Source organism: Phyllobates terribilis, unplaced genomic scaffold (genome assembly GCF_046119375.1).
Source record: "Phyllobates terribilis strain yellow unplaced genomic scaffold, ASM4611937v1 Scaffold_11__3_contigs__length_659146591, whole genome shotgun sequence".
Taxonomy (NCBI): domain Eukaryota; kingdom Metazoa; phylum Chordata; class Amphibia; order Anura; family Dendrobatidae; genus Phyllobates; species Phyllobates terribilis.
In genome coordinates, this window is record NW_027362771.1 from 308881803 (window position 1) to 308906893 (window position 25091).

General features: G+C 43.9%; 1 protein-coding gene across 6 annotated transcripts in view; it reads right to left on the minus strand.

Annotated features, from left to right (window-relative positions):
* STRIP2 (striatin interacting protein 2) overlaps positions 1-22798 on the minus strand; it is a 70979-nt gene extending 48181 nt beyond the window's left edge. For 2 of the 6 annotated variants that reach the window (XM_073652515.1, XM_073652513.1), the window contains exons 1-7: positions 22675-22753; positions 22291-22358; positions 8288-8357; positions 5856-5930; positions 5527-5661; positions 4320-4440; positions 883-951 (exon numbers count right to left, since the gene is read on the minus strand). In XM_073652515.1, the coding sequence (XP_073508616.1) occupies positions 883-951; positions 4320-4440; positions 5527-5661; positions 5856-5930; positions 8288-8357; positions 22291-22347 (527 nt within the window). In that variant the 5' untranslated portion in view covers positions 22348-22358; positions 22675-22753. Of the gene's footprint in view, positions 1-882; positions 952-4319; positions 4441-5526; positions 5662-5855; positions 5931-8287; positions 8358-18276; positions 18362-22290; positions 22359-22674 lie in introns of those variants that run through there. The other 4 variants (XR_012251252.1, XM_073652516.1, XM_073652517.1 and 1 more) reach the window with 4 other exon arrangements.
* Between the last annotated feature and the right edge of the window lie 2293 nt (positions 22799-25091).

A 25091-nucleotide genomic window follows, 5' to 3' on the forward strand; every position in this document is an offset into this window, starting at 1 on the left:
CAGTCAACCATTGTACTGAACTTGAAGTGACATTTACAAAAACTCCACTCCGTCTTTTAACATGGTTCAAAGTGGTTCAGCACAATTTATATCTACTACCATGGCATCCCAAGCCATGTACCACTATCAAAGCCACCCCAGTCTCGTCAACTTGGGAAAACGTTCTGCCTTAAAAGGTGCTTGCTCATCTACTATGTCTTGAAAACTCGCACTGTGATTCAAAGATGGGGGTATACTGCCTTCACATTATGGACATGTTCACACGTTCAGTATTTGGTAAGTATTTTTACTCTGTTTGACAATATGGTGTGAATTGGCTCTTTTTGTAAGTGCATTTTTTATGGAACTATCATTCTTCAAATAAATGAAAATTTTAATTACACCACACCGCTGGAGTCTCCTCACTCGCTGGATTTTGGTCTGAAAGTTTAGATCAGGAATAGGACAGACATTTATAGGACATTTCATAACTTTCCCAAATTCTTATGAAAAAATATTCCCCACAAACTTCATTGAACTACTGTACCCAATTTATTATATATTTTAGGAGTTGAAGTCGGTCCATTTTATACCGACTCCACCAAAATGGGCTCCGACTCCACAGCCCTGCCCCCGAAAGGGCCCTTACTATGCTGCATCAAGTTGACCTGGGGTCCTGTCTTCGCCCCTTACTTATGGCACTTCAGGAGATAATTTATCTTTAAATAGAAAACTTTATATGACATGGTGAACTTAAATAGCTTGTCTCACGAGAACGGGGCTCTCCTGATCCCCTGTTCCTTTAGTGAGACACTGATCTACCAGACACTTGTGGCATATCTTTTGGCTATACCATAATGTCTCATGAGCCAACCTCTGTAAATGAAGGAGTATCTATTGTACCTGAGCTCAGTGCTGTCAGCTAATGATAGAGCTGGTTTTCTCAGAGCCTTACTGCAGGCCTGGCTGTTCCTGAAACACCAAAAGGAAATGATACAGTATTAATGAGAGTTAGAAACCAGATGGAAACAAGCTATATAGAAAGAAAAAAGAGTGTTGCTTAAAATGACAAATCCAATTACAATGTTTTCTAAATGCAGAATACAAGAGCTGTGACATAAATGGTTGCTATAGCTAATTAGTATTTATATCATAGCACCATTAACTCTCAGGGCTCTGAATGCTGCAGATGAGCCTCAATAAAGGGTTGTTCCCATATTCTTATTTAAAAACAAACATCTCTGCAACTTACCCAACAACGGGGTAATTGAAAATTGTTTTGTCTACTCCTTGTTATCTAGGTTTCCAACCACCGCTGCAAATGGTAATTCTGTTTTTTTTAAATGTTATTTGCTGGATAGTGCTTGTAAACACTAGGACTTTTGTAATTTACAAAAATTTTGCTCCATTACCGTTACATTATAATTTTTTTGGTTTTTATCATTTAGATCTCATTTCAGGCAGCTTCTGCAGTCTACCTGTGGTGACCGAATATGCTCTGTACTTACAGTGGCTTACAAAAGTATTTACCCCCTTGGCTTTATACCCATTTTGCTACAGGTGGTAATGTGTTTAAATATTTTTGTAATCCAATTTGTGTGTGTGATGCATCAGCACTAGTGATGAGCGAGCGTGCTCATTTAACCCTTTAACCGAGCATGCTCGGGTGCTTACCAAGTAGCTTCAGCGTGCTTGTATATTATGGTGGAGTCCCTGAGTCTGCATGATTTACAGCTGTAAGATATGAGGATTCCCTATGTGTTGAGGCTAACAAACAGGCAATCCCTGCATGTGTTGAGGCTGTCTTACAGCTATAAATCATGCAGATGCAGGGACTCAAACATAACATACGAGCACGCCAAAGATACTTGTTAAGCACCCGGGCATGCTCTGTTAAAGGTTTAAACGAGCACATTCGCTCATCCCTAATCAGCACTAAATACTTGGTGAATAAAAGTGAGGAAATATAGGCATAAATTAAATTGATGGTATCGAATAACTAAAAATTGGTATGTGTATATGTATTCACCACTTTTGCGATGAAGCCTCTAAAAATTTCTGGAGGAAGCAATAAGTCACATGCTTAGTGAAAGGAAGTCCACCTGTGTGCAATCTAAGTGTCACATTGTCTGTCAGTATATACACACCTCATCTGAAAGGCCACAGAGGCACCACTAACCAAACAACACCATGAAGACCAGAGAGATCTCCAAAAAGTCAGGGACAAAGTTTTTGAGAGGTACAAGTCAGGGTTGGGTAATAAAAAAATATCCCAATCCCTGATGATCCCCAGGAGCACAATCAAATCCATTATCATCAAATGTAAATAACATGGTACCACAATAATCCTGCCAAGAGAGGACCGCCCACCAAAACGCTCAGCCCGGGCAAGGCGGGCATTAATCAGAGAGGCAACAGAGACCAAAAGGTAACCCTGAAGGAACTGCAAAGTTCCCAAGCAGAGACTGGAGTATCTGTCCATACGACAACAATAAGCTGTACACTCCACAGGAGAAAAAAACTGGAAGTCTGAACTGAAACGTAAATTGATGTGCATGCAAAATGTAAATGCATGCTCACATAAGGCCATTAGACAGAAAAAAAAACAAAGACAAAAGCTAAATACACTAATACCATTTAGGTATGTATTTAGCTTTTGTCTTTGTTTTTTTTCTGTCTAATGGCCTTATGTGAACATGCATTTACATTTTGCATGCACATCAATTTACGTTTCAGTTCAGACGCCCAGGTTTTTTCTTTGTAGTCTAATGTGCAGTAGTGCATATAAGGGTGTGGCCGCCCTTTGTCTGAGCTGAAAGGTTCATTCTGCCTCTCAGGTCCATGCTTCTACTAAGGGTTCAGTCCCTCTACCCTTATCCATATGTATGTCACTTGACAAATGGTAAGGTTTTAATATTAGAGTAAGGCTATGTGCCCACGATGCAGAAATTAAGCAGAAAATTTCCGATTCATTTCTGCATCTCCTTGCCCGGAAAAACGCGTGCGGAATTTGACACGCGTTTTTCGCACGTTTTGCACATGCGGAATTGCCATGCGTTTTCTAATGCATTGTAGATGGCAATTCCGCATGCGTAAACGCACAAATAATGGACATGCTGCAGATTTTTGAGCGCATCAAAAACGCTGCGGAAAAATCCGCAGCATGGGCATTGAAAGTGCGGAATTTCATTGGGGGACCATGGGGGAAGGATTACCAAGCGTTTGCCAAGCGTTTAAGCTGCAAAAATTCCGTAGTATAAACGCTTGAAAAACGCATCGTGGGCACGGACCCTTAGGACTGTCCCATAAGGGTTGCTGTGACGTGGCGGGATGGCTTTTATATTATTTTCATCAAAATTTATGTTAACTAAATACCCTTTATTATTTATCATTATTTCTATGCACTGTGCGATTTATCCATTTACTTTTAGGTATTAGTGTATTTAGCTTTCGTCTTTGGTTTTTTTACACTCCAATAGGAGGTAGCTTTTATGGAAGAGTGGCCAAAAAAAGCCTTTACTTACACAAAAATTGTAAAAACTCGTTTTGAGTTTGCCAAAAGACATGTGGGAGACTCTCCAAATGTATTGAGGAATGTACTGTGGTCAGAGAAGAACAAAATTGAACTTTTTGGCCACCAAGGTAAAAGCTATGTATGGTACCCAACCTACACAGCACATCACCCCAAAAACACCATCCCCACAGTGAAACATGGTGGTGGCAGCATCATGCTGTGGGGATGTTTTTCGGCAGCATGGACAAGGAAAATGGTCCAAGTCGAGGGGAAGATGGATGGTGCGAAATACGGGGACGTTCTTGAGAAAAAACTTTCAGTCTGTCAGTGATTTGAGACTGGGACGGAGGTTCACCTTTCAACAAGACAATGACCCAAAGCATATTACTAAAGCAACAAGAAAAAAAGAGGGTAATTTCCGGCACAACCAACTTGGTAAAGTTCAAGCTTTATTGAATGAAGTTCAAATTTATTTTAAAATGAAAACTCAGCACCTTAGGTGCTGAGGTTTTGGTTTTAAAATTAGCTTGAACTTCATTCAATAAAGCTTGAACTTTACCAAATTGGCTGTGCCGGAAATTACCCTCCGTTTTCTTGTTGCCAAGCTGCAATCAACAGAAGGTACGGCATCCACTGGTCAGCAATCATTGCAACAGATCCACTTATGCTTCCAGCGTTTTCAGCTCCAATACCCTATGTTAATTTAACTGGGAACCTAGAAGCCAGGCATTATTTTGATGACTACGGTCATGAATTATTCATATAATTTAAGAAACTATGTGTTTTCAACAATACATGTTTCATAAAAGATTTCCAATAAACGTACGCAATCTCCATGTTCAGCAATTCCAGGAAGACAGCGAATGTTCCCATCTGGTAGAGAAGGAAGCAGTTGTAGCGGGACCAGTGGAGAACATCAGATTCAGCTTCACACTCTCTGAAGACACCTGGCCAGGAAACAAATTATAGATGTCAGCCACTGAGCTTACTACTTCATCAGGAATAAGATCACTGGAGAAGAAAGATGCCCTGATAAAGAGTAAATCTACAAACATAAGTTTTCAGGAATTACTATCAAATAAAGCTCATTTTGCTAATATACAAAGTAATGTTTTGGTCGATACAAAACAGAAGACAAGGTTTATAACAAACATAGGAAAGTTTTCCAGGTAAAACACAGTAACCACAGTACAGAGTAAAGGATCCAAGGGCTTCATCCATGACCGATTTATAAAGCAGTAGTAATCATTACCCATAAATGACTAACATGCAATCAACAATACAAATCGTATCAATAAATCACAAAGCTATCAATCCTACCACTACCTGTCTTGTGTCTGCTTGACTTTATCTAAGAGGCATATAAACATTCCGGATATCGCCCTACATAAAGAGAAAGGATACAGGGGGCATGCTTCGTATATATTCTATACCGTCCTATTACAAATGTCAGGTATGCATTGGTGGAGTGGGGCATGCCAAACACTGCAGGGGTCAATAATAAACACCCCAGGTATTTGGGGTTGCCTCCCAATAATCTATTGCTTGCTTTTAAAAGAGTTCTCATTAACAAGTGAACGATGTAGGAGCTTCGAGCAGTGGGTAGCCTGTGCAACTTGCTGTCACGCGACTATTTCAGATCTGAGATTTTGCGACATAAAAAAAAAGACAAAATTGGAGATAAATCGCCAAGTACATCACAATCACGTGCTCGCATTGAAGACTATGGCAAATGAGATATGTTTTTGGCTCACGACCAGTGACAGAAAAATCCAACTAATTTGGAAACATTTGTGACTAAGTTGCAGTAGGTCGGAGTACAGTATTATATGTGTTGTAGCAATGCAAAACTGCGATTCGAGTGTGATGCGACACGTCGCCCCGTAGCATGGATTGTAACGGAATGTTTGACGCTGGAACAACCTTTTTCATGGTTTGATCCTTATTGTAGTGATCAACAATGCAGGTAAAGGAATGATAAGACATGTAGACTGCTATTTATTGCAAAGAGTAGAACCAGCTTGTCGCATCACCTTGTGCCAAGTACAGAATAGCTCTGGCAGCGGAGAGTCTCTTCTCCCTGATCACCACCTCCAATTCTTCAAGGAAGCGCATGACGTGAGTTCTGTGCTGTGCTGAACCCAAAGATGTCCATCTGGCTTCCTCTCCTGAAAGAAAGAGTTTATGACAAAAGTAATAAGACACTTTTTAGTGATATTTCTATAGATAAAGTCAGATTCTCGGCTGTCCCACAATTCATTCTGGAAGGATCATATTACCTTGCGCAAACATAGGCAGATACACCCACTCAGATGTGGTGAGAAACCATGAAAGCTTCCAATGACACCTAATCAAAAGTTACCTTGGAGTCTAAACCTTTCTTCAAAGCATCTGCGGTTAAGTGCTAGCTCTGGCTCCTCTGTGTAGCTGTATAGTTCTATGAGAAGAGAAAGACAGTAATGCTAGTACTGTTACACAATATATAACCCAACATATAGCATGCCTGCTTCTACAGTCATGGCCAAAAGTTTTGAGAATGACACCAAAATTATATTTTCACATGATCTGCTGGCCTCTGGTTTTTATTAGTGTTTGTCTGATGTTTATATCACATACAGAAATATAATTGCAATCATATTATGAGTACCAATAGGTTATATTGACAGTTAGAATGAGTTAATGCAGCAAGTCAATATTTGCAGTGTTGCCCCTTCTTCTTCAAGACCTCTGTAATTCTCCCTCGCATGCTCTCAATCAACTTTTGGACCAAATCCTGACTGATAGCAGTCCATTCTTTCATAATCAATGTTTGCATTTTGCCAGAATTTGTTGGTTTTTGTTTGTCCACCTGTCTCTTGATGATTGACCACAAGTTCTCAATGGGATTAAGATCTGGGGAGTTTCCAGGCCATGGACCCAAAATCTCTATGTTTTGTTCCATGAGCCATTTAGTTATCACCTTTGCTTTATGGCAAGGTGCTCCATCATGCTGGAAAAGGCATTGTTGGGCGCCAAACTGCTCTTGGACGGTTGGGAGAAGTTGCTCTTGGAGGACATTCTGGTACCATTCTTTATTCATGGCTGTGTTTTTAGGCAAGACTGTGAGTGAGCCAATTCCCTTGGCTGAGAAGCAACCCCACACATGAATGGTTTCAGGATGCTTTACAGTTGGCATGAGACAAGACTGGTGGTAGCGCTCACCTCTTCTTCTCCGAATAAGCTGTTTTCCAGATGTCCCAAACAATTGAAAAGGGGATTCATCAGAGAAAATGACTTTGCCCCAGTCCTCAGCAGTCCACTCCCTGTACCTTTTGCAGAATATCAGTCAGTCCCTGATGTTTTTTCTGGAGAGAAGTGGCTTCTTTGCTGCCCTCCTTGAAACCAGCCCTTGCTCAAAGAGTCTCCGCCTCACAGTGCGTGCAGAAGCACTCACACCAGCCTGCTGCCATTCCTGAGCAAGCTCGGCACTGCTGGTAGTCCGATCCCGCAGCTAAAACAGTTTTAAGATACGGTCCTGGCGCTTGCTGGTCTTTCTTGGGCGCCCTGGAGCCTTTTTGACAACAATGGAAGCTCTCTCCTTGAAGTTCTTGATGATGCGATAGATTGTTGACGGAGGTGCAATCTTTGTAGCTGCGATACTCTTCCCTGTTAGGCCATTTTTGTGCAGTGCAATGATGGCTGCACGTGTTTCTTTAGAGATAACCATGGTTAACTGAAGAGAAACAATGATACCAAGAACCAGCCTCCTTTTAAAGTGTCCAGTGATGTCATTCTTACTTAATCATGACTGATTGATCGCCAGCCCTGTCCTCATCAACACCCACACCTGTGTTAATGGATCAATCACTAAAACGATGTTAGCTGCTCCTTTTAAGGCAGGACTGCAATGATGTTGAAATGTGTTTTGGGGGTTAAAGTTCATTTTCTGGGCAAATATTGACTTTGCAAGTACAGTAATTGCTGTTAAGCTGATCACTCTTTGACATTCAGGAGTATATGCAAATTGCCATTACAAAAAATGAAGCAGTAAACTTTGGAAAAATTACTATTTGTCTCATTCTCAATACTTTTGGCCATGACTGTACTATTCAAAACTGGCAATAGGTAAAAGAGGTTGTTTAGACGACCGGCCTATTAGGGAACCTGGGAGTCCATCGTTAGGGATCACTGCCCTTATCAGTCACAATGGAAGCCCGCTGCTAGGAGAGACTCTTGCTATTAAGGCTTTCCACAACTCATGCTAAGGCTACGCACTTTTGGTCTGAGTGCTGTCTGTGGACACGGGCAGCTCTTAGGCCAATGTAATTCAATTTCACCCTACAGATGACCACATTTTTTTTATTCACATGGACAAAATTTCCATGTGAAAAAAATTGCATCATGCAATAGTCTCTGCAATATTTTGGATAAGAGTTGCCCATCCAAGTCTATCGGATCCCATACAGATCAACCAAATAATGTCTAATTTTTACTGATACATTGCAATTCTTAACATAGGAAACTGTTTTTAGTTTTGTAAATGTTATTCATTGCTGATGTATAAAAATAAAATGCCATACAGATAACATATGGAGGACTTTAAAATTGAAATACTGTCCGTTTTTTTTTCCCCGATGAAAGAGGGTCAATTTTTTACACTTATATGAACATAGGGATGTCTCTTCTTGTATGCTTCTTGAACAACTATTGTTTCATAGTGAAATATTCAGGACACTGGTCAGACAAGTATTTGTACTGTCTATGGCCTGAGTAACCAGCTTTCCTTGCCTCTGCCTTAATTTTCATGTAACTTACCTGATAACTCTGCAGAAAAGTGGTCAGAATCATTGTACTCAAACTCCAGACTTGGACAATCCAGTGAACCCTTCAAACAAAATCAGTAAAAAAGATTAGATCTTCTGGACTGGCATTTAGTGAGAACCAAGAACAGATCCCAAAAAAGAAGTAGATAGCTTTGTATGAAAGGATCCTCAGTGGGGACAATTATAATAGAATATTATTATAAAATTAGATTTCTCCCCACTTTCAGATCTGTTCTAGATTTTCTACAAGAGGAAATCTACACACAGCTGCAATGAGCAAAACTGGATAAGGAAAGTAGAAAATGTTGTAAAAGGATAAAAAAAACCTACAGAGCGCTAGAAATCATTATATGTAATGTGCATACATACTACTTGATGTGTCGTTGTTTTAAAAAGTCTAATAACCCCATGTCCTAAACTGGCCAGAATTTCAGCTTGGGGTGTGTGACAGACCGCTGTTCAAAAGCTAAAAATAAACGGAGAATCACCAGCTGCTCGAAAACTATCCATGTACAGTTACATGGAAGAATGCGCAGATTACTACACTTACACCGTGCCAGGAAGAGGAGCAATGCACTACTGTACAATATAACCCATATACATACACTGCATTCTGAGATAAGACAAGGAACCTCGAATGTTACCCAGAGAAGACCATCTCTCACTCTGGAGGACCCAGTAACCCATGCATTACACAGACAGCTCATCCTTGGAGACACTTCATTTCTCCTGTTAAGGCACATCACACTGTAAATTGCAGCTTCTGGACAAGCTCTTGTCCTCTTCCTCTATTAAGAGGCAGTTTGCATATTTAATTTCCCCAGAGGAGCATTGCATGGCCTATAAGTCTCCTTAAACCGGCTTGGAACTCTCCAAAAGGAGAAACTTTACCCCTTAGGCTGCGTGCCCCCTATGTGTTTTTCAAGCGTTTTTGCCGCGGAATTTCCGCAGCGAAAACGCTTAAAAAAAGCTTGCTAATACGTGCCCCATGGTCCCCAATGATAATCCGCATGTGCTGTGCACATGCTGCGGAAATTTCCGCTGCGGATTATCATTGCGGAAAAATACGCAGCATGTCCATTAATTTTGCGGAACGCAGTGTAATTGCCGCCATTGACTTGCATTGAATTGCTTAATATCTGCATGACTACATGTGCACATGCGGATATTACGCGATTCAATGTGCGGATGGTACCCGGGTCTGGAGAAGAGGAGACTCTCCTCCAGACCCGAGTACCATAGTACCTGAAAAAAAAGAATTTAAAATAAAAATACGTAATTACTTACCGGTAACGGGATTTCTCAGAGCCCATGACGGCACCACGGAGAGAGGGGATCCGCCCTTCAAGGACAGGAAACCTACAGATAAAAAGGGCGGTACCTCTCGCCCGCATCAGTTGTTTACAGAGCATGAGAGGACCACCAGGTTAGTAACACAAAATTTTACAATTTAAGACCTCGCTAGACACACCACGTGGCTACAATAATTAACTAATAAGAGTGCGCACCCACACGTGAAGGGGGGGAATGTACGGGTGCCATCATGGGCTCTGAGAAATCCCATTACCGGTAAGTAACTACGTCTTTCTCCTTCCCCCATGACGGCACCACGGAGAGAATTGCAGAGAAGTGACTCATTAGGGGGGGGACCACAGATTCCAGAACCCTTCTCCCGAAAGCAAGGTCTGAAGAACAGGTTAAGTCTAGCCGGTAGTGATTAAAGAAGGTAGAGGGGGAAGACCAGGTTGCCGCTCTACATATCTGCTCTATCGTAGCACCGGCTGCCACCGCTCTTGTTGAGTGGGCCTTCAGTTTCTCCGGGGCAGCTTCTCCACGTGAGGAGTAAGATAATGTGATGGCCTTCCTTATCCATCTGGCCAGCGTGCCCTTAGAAGCTTTCTTCCCCTTACGAGGACCCTGAAAGGAGACAAAGAGAGAACTATCCTGACTACACTCGTGTTGCCTCTAGATACTGGATTAGGCACCTTCTTACGTCTAGTGTATGCAGGACCCTCTCTTTCGTGTTCCTAGGGTTAGGGCAGAAAGAAGGGAGGGTGATTTCCTGGGACCTGTGAAATCTTGACGCCACTTTTGGTAGATAGGCAGGGTCAGTTTTCAGAATAACCCTATCCTCCAAGATTTGTGTGAAGGGGGGGCCTGCCGATAGGGCCTGAATATCACTAACCCTACGTGCGGATGTGAGAGCTACCAAGAGTGCTGTTTTTAGAGACAGAGTTTTTAGGGATGCTTCTGACAGGGGTTCAAAAGGTGCCTCAGTTAGGGCTGAAAGGACCAAGCTCAAATCTCAGGGTGTAGTATTTCGGGATGGGATAGGGCGGGATCTAGCTGATGCCTTAATAAATCTAGATACCCATCTATCCCTGGCTAGGTCAAAATTGTAAAGTGCTCCCAGGGCCACAACTTGAACTTTTAAGGTACTTGTGGCCAGGCCCTGCTCCAAACCCCTCTGTAAAAATTCCAGGATAGCTGTCAACAGAACCTCCCCACCCAACCTGGAACCGGAGACTGACAGGAATTTCTTCCAGGGTTTCCCGTATAGTTTGGTGGTGACTGGTTTTCTACTTTGAAGTAGTGTGGTGATCAAATTTGGGGAGAAACCTTTGTCCTTCAGAAGAGCCCTCTCAAATTCCAGGCTGTCAAGTGTAAGCTTGACACCTGAGGATGGAGGACCGGACCCTGAGAAAGAAGGTCCGGGAGCTCCGGGAGAACCCATGGATCGGAGATTGACAACCTCCTCAGCCATGAAAACCATGCTCTCTTTGGCCAAAAGGGAGCTATTAGGATTACCCTCGCTTCCTCTTCTCTGATTTTCCTCAGAACAGCTGGAATCAGAGCGGTCGGAGGAAAAGCGTAAGCTAGAGGGTAATTCCAAGGGATCATAAAGGCATCCACGGCTACCGGGTTCCCTTTGGGATCTAGGGAGCAAAAAGAGCGTGTTTTTTTGTTCTGATTGCTGGTAAACAGATCTATGGAGGGACGGCCCCACCTTTGTACAATCTGCCCAAAAACCGCCTGACTTAATTCCCACTCGCCCTGCTTCAATTGAGTCCGACTCAGAAAGTCTGCGGTGTGGTTTTCTACCCCTTTTATGTGTAGAGCGGATAGGGATTGCAAGTTCTTCTCGGCTAGGTGAAAGATGACCCCTGTCGTCTGCATTAGGGAATGGGAGCGTGTACCCCCCTGGTGGTTCAGATATGCCACTACTACTCGGTTGTCTGAGAAGACCCTCACGTGATGTCCTTGTAGTGTGTGCATGAACTCCCGGAGTGCCTGCTCTACTGCTAGGAGCTCCTTCATGTTTGAGGACATTAGTTTCACGCGTTCTGTCCAGACCCCCTGAGCTACCAGGTTGTTGAGGTGGGCCCCCCAGCCCCCGGGGCTTTCATCTGTGGTCAGGACTTGAGGTGTCGGGATTGTCCAAGGAATCCCCCAGCCCAGATTGTGTATGTTCCCCCACCACTCTAGGGAAAGTGTGGTTTTTACAGATAGCGTTAACCGCCCTTCTAAAAGCCCTTTTAGTGCTTTTTCTGCCTCTAGGATTTCCCACTGAAGGGTTCTGGTATGTATTTGAGCCCATTGAAAGGCCGGAAAGCACGCTGTCAGGGAACCTAGCAGGGACATGGCCTTCCGAAGGGACATAGACGGGTGGGATTTTGCCCGTGATATCAGGTTTAAGATTTTTTGAGTTTTCCCTGAGGGGAGATGACACTCCTGAATTTTTGAATCCAGTATGACGCCTAGGTACTCCTGTATCTGGCATGGTTCCGTCTTGGACTTTTCCAGATTCAAAAGCCACCCTAAGCGAGTCAAGGAATCCATGGCCTTTCCCAGATGGGATTTGCAGTCCAGGAAGGAGCTGCCTATTATCAGGAAGTCATCTAGGTATGGGACGACCAGGGTATTCTGCTCCCTTAGATGAGCCATCACCTCTGCAACCACTTTGGTGAAGACCCTTGGGGCTATGGCAATGCCGAATGGGAGGGCTGTATATTGGTAGTGCTTGACCACTCCACCCATAGGAACAGCTACCCTGAGGAACTTCTGGTAGTCCTTGTGTATCAGGACATGATAATAAGCGTCTTTTAAGTCCAGGACGGCCATGAAACAACCAGGAAACAGCATTTTTATTGAAGATGTTATTGTTTCCATTTTGAAGGTTTCCACCTTCAACAGCTTGTTCAGCTTTTTCAGATTCACAATCGTCCTGTATGTCCCATCTGTTTTTTTTCTCAGGAATAGTGGAGAATAGAACCCCATGCCTTCCTACCCCCCCCCCGGGACCTCCTGGAGGACTGCTTTCCCTACTAGTCCCCGGATTTCCTGCTCCAAGGCTAGTTGCTCCTCGTTTGAGGATCTTTCGGGGGTTATAATGAAGTTTCTCTGAGGGACTTTGTAAAACTGAAGTTTCAGACCCGATTGAATTAGGGTCAGAATCCATGAGCTGTTGGATATTAGCTCCCAGTCCGGGAGAAAACTTGATAGCCTTCCCCCCACCCAGGGCAAAACTTCATTGGGGGGGGGGCCTTTCTGTTATCACTGGAGGGCTTGTTAAATAGGAATCCCTTGGTCTTCCTTCTCCTGTCTTCCCACCTATCCTGCTCTTTAGGGGGTTTCCTACGCATAAGTAGTCTACTCCAAAAAGGTTTCCTGTAAGCAGTATTAGACGGGACAGGAAACCGTTTCTTATCTCCTGCTTTATCCAGGATGTCATCAAGGGCAGGCCCAAATAGAAACTCGCCCTCGCAGGGGGTGGAGCACAATCTGGATTTAGTTTGTAGGTCCCCGGGCCAACATTTGAGCCAAAGTGCTCTTCTAGCCGCGTTGGCAAGCCCCGCCGCTCTAGCACTTAACCTGACGGAGTCCGCTGAGGCGTCTGCCAGGAAGGCTGCTGCCCCTTTCATTATCGGGATGGCTTCAAGGATTGAGTCTCTGGATGTCTTCTGCCTCAGTTGTGATTCTAGCTGGTCCAACCAGACCATTAGAGATCTGGCCGTACACGTGGCAGCTATCGCTGGTTTTAACCCCCCCCAGCGGCTTCCCAGGAACCCTTTAAGAAGGTGTCTGCCTTTTTATCCATGGGGTCTTTCAAGACACCCATGTCCTCAAATGGAAGGGAGTATTTTTTTGAAGGTTTAGCTATAGCGACATCCAGTTTCGGTGCTTTCTCCCAAAAGGAGCATACGGGGTCCTCAAATGGGTACTTTCATTTAGGGGAAAGGAAGCCCTTCCTCTCAGGTCTTTTCCACTCTTTCATAATCAGCGAATGAACATGTTCATTGAGTGGAAAAGATCTCCTCTTTTTCTGTTCTAGGCCGCTAAACATCAAGTCTTGTATGGATTTTTTGGGCCGGGGATTTGTTAGACCCATGGTAGACCTGACTGCCTTGATGAGGCTATCTGTTTCCTCAAAGGGGAAACAGCTCCGACCTCCTCTAACTGTAGACGAGGAAGAGGAGGAGGAAGAGGTGGAAGTGTCTGAATCCCCGTCATCCTCAGAACTACTAGACGTGGACTCGGGGGATATGTTTTTAGTTTTCTTTACTCTTTTGCCCTGAAAAGATTTAATAGTGTTTTCCACTTGTGACTTAATTAGGTCTCTAAGATCAGAGGCAAATCTCGGGGTTCCCTCGCATATGGTCTGCTCAATGCAGGAGCTGCAGAGTCTCTTTTCCCAAGTAGTGGGCAAGTCCTCAGTGCATAATGCACAAGTCCTATTTTATGTTTTCCCTTTACTCTTTTTTCCCTATGGGAGACAAAAGAGAGGGCCCCTAGTTACAAAGTGGACTTTCACGAAGTTCACTTACCAACCAGACGAAAGAGAAGGTACCGGTTCAGGAGGTGGAGCCATCTTTGTAGCCGGAGTCCTCCTGGAAGATGCCGAAGTGGAGTCCTTGCTGCGCTGCGACGATCTGCCAGAGCGCCCGCTTCCACTCCGGTCCTGGCCTTCCGGTCCCTTTTTCCGTTGGGTTGGCGGTGGTGGTGGTGGCGACTGAGGATGTAGCTGCTGCTCCTCAGGTAGGTCCTGGTCACTCATTGTTACAGTACAGAGCCCAGAAGAGCAAATACTGGCATTCTCAGCTGTGTTTTAAGGCACTGGGAGTCCCTCCCATAGTGCCTGTAGTGACCTGCCCCCCCCCCTTCCTCCCCTGCACCCGTGGGGGGGGGGGGGGTCACCTGCGCCTGCACAGACTGGTTACCCAGTCATACATTGCGGCGCCGCGTCATCCGGGGGTGCCCCTGCACGTGCATGCGGGGGAGGACGCCCGTGCCTGCGCAGACTGGATTACCCAGTCATGCTTTGCGGCGCCGCGTCATCCGGGGGCGCCGCGCATGCGCGGTGAACCCGGAACCTTAAATACATGCTGTCGGGCCGCGTGCGTTCACTCCTCCGCAACCAGGGGGGTCTAGCACAATCCTGCACTCCTCTTCGTCTAGACCCCCCTCCGCACACCCTAAAGGCCCACTTACCTCAGCGGTGGCGCTTCAGGACACCGCACAAGCCGAGGCAGGGGGACCGCCGCTGCCTGGATCGGACTGGCCGGGCCTGGCATCCCATGACGTCCATCTTCTGGCACCCCGCAGGTATGCCTCCTCCGGACTGTAGGGTCCCGTCAAGGACAGGAAACCAACTGATGTGGGAGAGAGGTACCGCCCTTTTTATCTGTAGGTTTCCTGTCCTTGAAGGGCGGATCCCCTCTCTCCCTGGTGCCGGCATGGGGGGGAAGGAGAAAACAAACATATACTCACCTTCCGATGTCCCCCGGTTTCCTGTATGATGCGTGCTGGCTCCCCGACGGCTCGCGATGGTCTAAAAGGACCTTCCATAACGTCATTTAGTCATGTGACAGGTCACGCGACCGCTGACGTCGACGGTCGTGTGACCTGACACATGACTAAATAACGTCATGGAAGGTCCTTTCACACCACCGCGACCCGTACAAGAGATCGGACGCAGCGGAGAAAAGACCAGGGGCCATCAGAAGGTGAGTATAATGTTTGTTTGTTTTTTTCACCAGTTTTAATCTTTTTATCAACTATTAACTTGGTCACACTATATAAATCTATGCCGGTAGCATGGATTTATATACACTGTGTTCCAAATTATTATGCAATTAATATTTTCTCAGATTTTCCCAAATTACCTATATGAATTTGTACAATTGAAAGGTTTTTGTACAAACTGCCTATGATAACAATATATTTTTTAAAAAATAAACTCAAACTGCACTCAAAATGCATGTTCCAAATTATTATGCACAGCAGAGTTTTCAACCTTTTCATTTTAATAAAGAACAAAAAAATGGTCATTTTTGAAATTATAAGCATTAGCAGGTTATTACAAACTGAAATCAAACAGTTTGTAATAATCTGCTAATGCTTATAATTTCAAAAATCACCATTTTTTTGTTCTTTATTAAAATGAAAAGGTTGAAAACTCTGCTGTGCATAAGAATTTGGAACATGCATTTTGAGTGCAGTTTTGAGTTGTTTTTTTTTTTTAAATAAACTGTTATCATAGGCAGTTTGTACAAAAACCTTTCAATTGTACTCTAATAGTTATTTGACTGGAAAATTACAATGACTGCAATTCATATAGGTAATTTGGGAAAATCTGAGAAAATATTATTTGCATAATAATTTGGAACACAGTGTAGTGTGTCCAAGTTGTCAATCACTTTTCCAAGTGATGCTAAAATCGCTTGGAAAAGCGCTTGATAACCCTCATGCAGAAATGCATGCAAAAACACTTGACAAACGCTTCTACCTGGCAGGAAAAACGCATGTAAAATCTGCATGCGTTTTTCCTGCCAGGGAGATGCGGAAAAAATCTGCAGCATTTCTGCATCGGGGGCACTTAGCCTTAGACTCAGTCAGAGGCCTCTCACCCAGCCAAATCAGACCTCTTGCTTTGCACTGATGAGGGGCAAACACCCCAAAACAGATGTCTGCAAATAGTGTAAAGAAGCCAAACCAGAAGTCATGTTGCAAGCAGGGCTGTGGAGTCGGTAAGCCAACCCTCCTACTCGGACTCCTCAATTTCCATGACACTGACTCCACGACTCCCTCATACATGGCTCATGTTTAAGTGATAAATTTACTGGAGCACAGATTCATCTCAGCTAAAAATCTAGTCCCTTAGATCAGGAATAGGACATTTCATAACTTTCCCAAATTCTTATGAAAAAATATTCCCCACAAACTGCATTGAACTACTGTACTCAATTTATTATATACTTTAGGAGTTGGAGTCGGTCCATTTTATACCGACTCCACAGCCCTGGTTACAAGTCCCTATAAAGGGTTGATATTGTGATTTCTACACCCAACAGATGGTGCTAAAGTTCAGGTCATTTTCCTCTCTGAAGAGCCTATTTGGATATCAGCTTTATATGCCATTTTGTTTATGCTTGAAAAAGGCAGATAGCTGGTCGAAACGTTGCTTTTATGATGCATTTTGGATGAATAAAGGAATAGAACTGTCCCTCTGGTGCCTTGGAAACTATAGGTCTCTGAATTTGCTGGTGACTTGGTGGGAAGTTGCCCCCATGGAAGCACGGAGCCTGCGGAGTGGTGCAAAGGGAACTACCATTACAGACACTATTTGAATATCTATATCCTTAATATTTAAGCAAAAACATGCCAGATGTATTCATGTAAATTGCTTTGAAAAGTAGCAAAGTTTTGTGCCCTTTTGTCGTTTTCTTGCCAGGTTATCAAAGCTTCGCCAAGTGGGCGGAGCCAGGGTAGGACGTCACAACTTATCTACTTCACATGAAGCGGTGGCGTTCACTACTCCAGACACTCCCGATCTACTAAGAGGCGTGTGGCTTTTAATGAACCAGGAGGGTCTGACTCCAACACACCCAGTCAGCATGACCGGCAAGAAAATTGAATCAGGGCCTATATTCGTATTTAAAAAGGGGCTAAATGCTTTTCTCACAATACATGGCATTGTGGGTTAGAAATTACATAGCAACAGAAAATTTATAACTGGTGGAGAAAGGCTGAACTTGATGGACCTATGTATTTATGTATTTTTTTTTTCAACCTTTGCAATATACATTATATGTCTACAATGGAGCATGTCATGATTTTGTCCTTTATAGCATTACATATTCCAAAAATACGGATTATTCATCCTATGTCCTCCACTCAGCGTTGCTAATCTATCCCTGCGCAGCTGAAGCACAGCCCTGCGCAGGAACACTCTGCTCTGCCCTACTACTGCCTGTAATGCACATGCGCCAGTAGTAACTATGCAAAGTTTGCCTGTGCAGTCCTGAGCTTCAACTGCGCAGGCATGAGACTTACAGAGGTGTGGATAACGTAGGACACGTCATCCACATCAAGGCAGGGGGATGCTATTTCAGGGATAGATGGAGGGACTGGGCAAAGACCAACCACACCCTTCAGATGGCACAGCACCAATTAGCATACGGCAAGGGGGAATTATAAAAGGTATTTTTTGGATATGTAAAAATGGTCCTCGCTCCTCCTGTACCAGTCGCTGTCACATTGTGTTCAAGATTATTGTAATTGTTCTTGTATTATACCCCTTTTTCACATGTAAAGCACCATGGAATAAATGGCGCTATAATAAATAATAATAATAATTTCTAACAGAAAAAGAAATCATACAAGAAAACTGACCAGTACATCCACACCAGTGTGTACAGGTGCAAGCTAACCAAGTCAATAGAACTAAGAAAATGCAAAAAAAGGAGCATAGACCGCACCTTCAAAAAATCATACTATAGACTGTAGGCTTTTCATCCCAGGAGAGGTGTCATAATCAGGTTAGTTCCCCAACACTGAGCTACGCCTTGTCAATGGCTTTTGGGCTCCCGTGAATTGGCCAATTTATGTGCCAAGTACCTTCTCTTTTTTTTCTGTTATTTTTGTAGCAATATTGCAGTTCCATTTTTCCAATATTCCGTATGTACATAAAGTAGTATTTACCTATTTTCTATGGCAATATTGCAGTTCCTATTTTCCAAGCTTGCAATTTTTGACATTTCAGAGTGTGTCTTTTATTTTCTTAGTTCTGCAAAAAAAAAGGAGCATGGACCACACCTCCAAAAAAATCATACATTTGATCTAATGCCTCTCGGCAACAATATATATAACTGAACATGAGGTTCTTAGTTTAACATTCTGATCAGGCTGTATGAAGCTCATTGCCACGGCAAACCTCGTAGTGGGTCCTAACATTTCCTGCCTGAACGGGAGCGGAGCCGTGCGCCAACCACCGCCACAGCGACAATGCACCAGCAGGGCGGGCGGCTTGGTGCCTCACAGCACCCATGCTGCAAGACCGAGTCCCCATGACTCCAGGCCGCGCCGCCCCGCAAGCACAAAACCACAGCAACAATGGCCAACACACTGCACCAACACCACAAGAAAGGAGAATTGTGACTCACCCTCCTCAAGCTCTCAAATGAGAGCAAAAATAGGCTGGACCCTCTTTGCAGTCTCCTGCTAATTAAAATCGCCTGTGTCAAATGGGAGGAGTGCTAGTCCAAGAAAGGGGAAAGAATATGCAATGCAAAAAAAGGAGCATGGACCGCACCTCCAAAAATCATACATTTGATCTAATGCCTCTCGGCAAAAATATATATAACTGAACATGAAGTAACATATTCATGTTAGGACCCACTACGAGGTTTGCCGTGACGTGGCAGTGGGCTTCATACAGTCTGATCAGAATGTTAAACTAAGAACCTCATGTTCAGTTATATATATTTTTGCCCAGAGGCATTAGGGCAGGGAGGATCCAGATAATTAAAACCCCCTTAGGCTGATGGGAGTAGGAGTGCACATGTCATGGGGAGGATACTGCATACAAAAAAAACTGACCAGCACATCCAAACCAGTGTGTACTGATGCAAGCTAACCAAGTCAGAGCTAAGAAAATAAAAGTTTCATAGTTTTAAGGCTGAAGGTAGACTTAGATTATAGGTTGAAATTGATGGACCTAAAATGTTTAACATACGTAGATTGAAAAAATTCCATATGTATGCGGTGGAACTTGCCATTTCTTTTTCTGTCAAAAAATGTGTTTGTTATAGTTTTGCATATCAAAAAAATACCTTAAAGAATTCTCACTCGCCATATGCTAATTGGCGCAGTCTGGTCTGAAGGGCGTTGCTGGTCTCTGCCCAGCGCATAAGCCTATCCCTGCAATTGCATCCTCCTGCCTTGATGTGGATGATGCGTCCTATGTCATCCACTCAGAGCTGTAAATCTTGTGCCTGCGCAGCTGAAGCACAAGACTGCGGTGGCGAACTTTGCCATGTTACTGCCAGTATACAGGGCAGAGCAAAGTGTGCATGTGCTTCAAGCAGAAGATTTGCAGTGCTGTGTGGAGGACGTAGGGTGCATCATACATATCAATCAAGCCAGGCGGACGAGCCAATTAGCATATTGCATGGGAGCATTATATAAGGTATTTTTTGGATATGCAAGGGGGAGTTGGGGGTCTTATATACAAATTGGTAAACTGTTGTATAAGAGGGGTTAAAGGTGGAGGTATTCATTTATTTTGGGAAAACCTTTAAATTCTATGTGCCAGACACTGATCTACATGAGAATCTGCCTCCAGAGCTTATTATACATGAAAGGGGGCATTACCAGTGTGATGTGTAATGGCTAATAGTTGTAATAATACACAGCTAACCCGTCTTCAGCTTACATCTCACAGGAAGCCAGTGTGGAAGAAGGAAAGTACAGCTGAGCTGACAGCACTACAAGAGGAGAGCTGCAACTGAAGATATGTTTGTAATGAGACAAAGCTCAGCTCTTCTGTTCTGATCCTCCCCCCACAGGCTGCCTGTGAGATGGAAATGAAGAAGTGTTAGGTATAATCACACACAGCACTGCAGTGAGATCAGCCATTACACATCACACTAGTAGCGCCCCCTTTCATGTACAATAAGCTCTGGGAGATCAGTGTCCGGCCCATAGATCTAAACAGCTCATTTACATATTACGAAAACATGGATTTCTTTGGAATAAGACATCAGATCGCAGATTTCAAGGTATCATTTTACTCAGCTTCCTATAACCTACACGTCCATATAGATGACTTAGGAGCGTTGATCCTACCGATAAGATTCCCGTTAAGTAGAAAAAGAAATTCGTAAAGAAAAAAAAAAATCCTTGTATTGCTGTGTTCTGAGGCCTGTAATGTTTTACTTTTTCGGTCGATGGAGCTGTGACAGGGCTTGTTTGTTTTGTTTTTTTCCTATTCTTTGTAGTATTGCGGCAACCGGAAAAAAAGCACTGATGGTCAGTTTTCAGTCTAAAAAAAGAAGGCACAGTGGGCATGAGATTACTAGAAATCCATTTCACTTTGCTGGAACTGTAATATGCTGCATCTTTTGAGTACAAAAATGCACAGTGGGGAAAAAATGCATCAAATACTCTTTGTGGGAATTTAGCCTAAGGCCACAGCCCCACTATCAGTATTTGGTCAGTATTTTTTCTCAGGAGTGGGAGCCAAAACCAGGAGTGGGTGATAAATGCAGAATTGTTTCTATTATACCTTTTCTTGTAAGGTATAATAAGATTGTTCCCCACCTGGTTTTGGCTCTCACTGCCAAGAAAAAATACTGACCAAATACTGATAGTGGGGCCATGGCCTAATACAGTGATCATGTGCCGGCAACAATGCACGCTCAGCTCCTGAGCCTGTCTGACAGACAGGGAACTGACAAATGACAAAAATAGAACATCATATGCTGATTTTAGAAGGAAATTTACTAAAAATCTTTTCTGATATAACCTTTGGTTTGGAATTTGACTGCAGCATTTGAAAACTATTTAGTTGAAAGCTTCAATATTGGTTATTTCTGTAGATGGGTAGCATGGTGGCTCAGTGGTTAGTTAGCACGTAGCACCATTTCCTGGAGTGACATCTAAGGGCTCCTTCACACCTCAGTTCTTCTCATACGAGTGCTATCCGTGTTATTCAGTGATAGTCTATCGCTGGTGGCAATTAATTTTCCTGAGGGGCCACATGACAGACTGTGGCTGTTGTGGAGGCCGAACCAATAGGCTGAAACTATTTCTGCTCAATATTAATATTAACATAATATTAATGTAAAATAATTAATATCACTTAAAACTGAGCAGAATTAAGTATGCTGACAGCCCATCTATATACAGTGTGAGCCCCCACACAGCTCATCTCTATACAGTGAGCCCTCACATAGCTTCTGATATACAATATGAATCCCCACATAGCTTCTCTATATAGAGTGAAAAACTGATAAAACTGACCAAATATACTGATGGAACGCCAAGGAAAAATAACACTGATGCCTGACAGAGCACTTAGGGAAGATTTACATGGAGTTTATACCGTATGTCCATCCAACGTTTACTGATTTTTCCTACCATACAAATATACTGGCTTCCTATAAAGATGGCCTTAGTGTCTGTCAGTGAGTCTTTACACTCTGCACAGTGCTGCATTATTTAGAGAGAACAGGAAACAGATAGGTGATAATACCGCACAACTGATCTATCCAGCGAGTGAGCAGACAGCCCCGTGATGTAATGTGCCCCCTTTAGGTTACTGATCAGTACGGCCTAGTTCTCCATGGCGTCTATTACACACAGTATTAACATTACGATATCGTATTACTAAATCACAACCTGTGGGTAATGACACACAATCACATTCACTGGCACCAAAAACCAAACGTGTGACATTTCAACACTTTACAATAATTGCTCATTTGCAACTAATGAGGAATCTAAGACCATGTTCCCACGTAGCGTAAACGCTGCGTTTTTTTTCTGCTACGTTATTTTGTGCAGAACATCTGCTGCATTTACTTGTCCAAGCAAAGCGGATGTGATTTCATGAGAACTCGTTATTGCGTAGTGGTGCAGATAAAAAGAAGCATTTACACAAAGTGTGAGCACAGCCTTAACCTACAGCTGAACAGAAAAGTGACCAGACAAAACCTTTAGGGCAGAATCTTCCAGGAAGCTTCCAGGTGCACAGATCACACCCTGCGACATTCCATGCGTTCCTATGGAAAACACAGCAGCTCCAGAGATCAGTGACCCTGATATGGCCGCAGCGCAGGGAACTCTATCGACTGTGACACTTTAGGACCTAACTAAAGCAGCCTAAGTTATTGCTGCTACTGTGGAACTACAAGTCCCAGCATTCCCATCACATTACCACCGATGTCCGCCCACCCCCTGAAATCCCTTTACTGCCATCTCCTCCTCACGGCACTGGTATAGGACTGGCCCCATTTCCTGCAGGTTGCCCCCTCGCCTAGGCCACTGCATGCAGTCCTGCAGGTCGAGCTCTCCGTACCCCCCGAGCCCTCTCCTCACCTCGGGGTCCCTCCTCCTGCCCTTGCTGCTCCCCTCCATGCCGAAGCTACAACTGTCACTCACAGCTCCGTGACAAGCACGTGCTGCATAGTGGGGCTGACAGACACCGCCTACTCTCAACTCGCACACTGATTGGCTGGAGTAAGGGGGCGGGTACGAGAACTTGTTTTTCTTCTTAATTATTGGTTAGAAGTTCGGTGTGGGCGGGGCTGTCAGACAGGATGAGCGAGCAGTGCTGCTATACCTGGCTATGGGGTGGTGGCGCACGTGGGCGGCGTAGCTCAGGGGAGAGCAGTGCCGGGGGCTCCGTGCTTCTCTAGGTGCCCCCCGGAGAACACTGGGGTTTATATAGATTATGTTTTATTATGGGCTTTAGTTCGGATTTCCCTCTAATGTGTCAGTCAATTAATACTATTCCTGCTGCAGGGACTGGAATGCCCCAAACAGGTGCCTGGTCCCCCAGACTCTGCCCTCAGCCCCATCTGCCACATCAGCTGTAGCCCCCTAACCCCCAACAATAAGGGCTCTGTGCTCTTACACTTGGTTATGTCAGCAATGCAACCTTTCAATGGCGCATTCTTTACTGATTGGCTTGGAAGGATTTTTTGTCTCCTTAGGGTGGTGTGTGATGTGGTTACACCACAGGGATGTGTTATTCTGCCGGCGCTGCAGTTCCAGTCTTATTTATTTTGAAAAAAGTGTTAAAACTATAAAAAAAACAATTTTTTTTGTTAATGAAACGTGCATTTTGGGTACAATTATTTTTTCCCAATTTATAGGACGCTGTCAAGATGAATAACAATGGTGGCACTTTTTTATTTTCCATTATTGAAATGATTGCAAAAAATAAAATAAAATGTATATCATTTTAGAGGGAAGGATTGCAAAGTCTCCTGAATCAAACAAGTCTGTGTTTCAGCTTAACCCCTTGTAGCTTCCCAAAGTATCAAGAGCAACATTGAAATCCTTATAATTTGCCAGGTAGGAAATTAAGAGTCCAATTCTCAGGTGGCAGCAACTGTTTACTGAAAAACTCTCACTACCTGATCGATATCAGTTTCTCAAGATACAAAAAACTTTTTTGTATCTCGACACCGTGATCACAAGGATTGTTTAGCATTGCTGTAAAGTTTACTTTCCTTGAACTTTGTCCCTTCTCTCTCCCTGTTTCCCTCTCATGTGGCTGTGATGCAACTATCCCCTCCCTTCTTCTTGCTGCTTCTCCTCATTCTCTATCTTGCCACCATTAGAAGCTCATGTGCTCACAGCCTCTCAGCAAAAGTTGTATTTACCTGCTGCTGATGTATGCACTTTTACAAGATTTCTGCAAGGAAAATAAAGCTTCTTCTAAATCTTCACAACGTGCGTGCCTGCAGCCGAGTTAAAGCTATCTGCGACCATCGCCCTTGTAAGTAAGGTGAATCGATAGTCTGGAAACAGCGTCTCACAGCGCCATATATTTACAGCACAGCCATGGGGAGAGAATAGTAAGGCTGTGTGCCCATGATGCGTTTTTTAAGCGTTTCCGCAGCGGCAGAAACGCTTAAAAAACGCATGGTAGAAGGCCCGCCATGTTCCCCAATGATAATCCGCATGTGCTGTGCACATGCTGTGGAAATTTCTGCTGCGGGTTATCATTGCGGAAAAAAACGCAGCACTACCAATTATTTTGCGGAAGTGCTGCGTTTTCGCCGCCATTGACTTGCATTATAACGCGCCAATTCAGCAAGACTGCATCTGTACTTGCGTAATTAGCGCGTTCTAATGTGCGGATGGTACCCGGGTGTGGAGAAGAGGAGAGTCTCATCCACACCCAGGTACCATTAAAAAAAGCTGTAAAAAAAGAAGAAAATAAATGTATACTTACCTTCTGGCGGCCTGCACTGCGCTCCTCCTTGCTTACCGGCACTTCGCGATGGAATGAAGGACCTGCGCTGACGTCAGAGTCATGTGACCAGTCACGCGACGCTGACGTCGGCAGGTCCTTCAATCCACTGCTGCCGGCAGCCGGTACGGTGAAGCAAGACAGCGCGGGCCATCGGAGGGTAAGTATAGATTTATTTTTTGACATTTTCTCGGTCACACTATATAAATCCATGCCGGTTGCATGGATTTATATAGTGTGACCTAGTTGACAAGTACTTTCCAAGTGATGCTAAAATCGCTTTGAAAGCGCTTGTCAACCCGCATACGGAAATGTAAGTGAAGAACGCTTCACTTCCGCTTGTCCCTGGCAGGAAAACGCATGTACAATTCCGCATTCGTTTTTTTCTGCCAGGGAGATGCAGAAACGCTCAGGAAAAAATCCTGAGCATTTCTGCATCGTGGGCACATAGCCTAAAAAGAACTTCCCAGATTCATCTGTAAAGCCAGCCACAGCTTCTATACAGTAAAGCTACAGAACATACAGCGTCTGC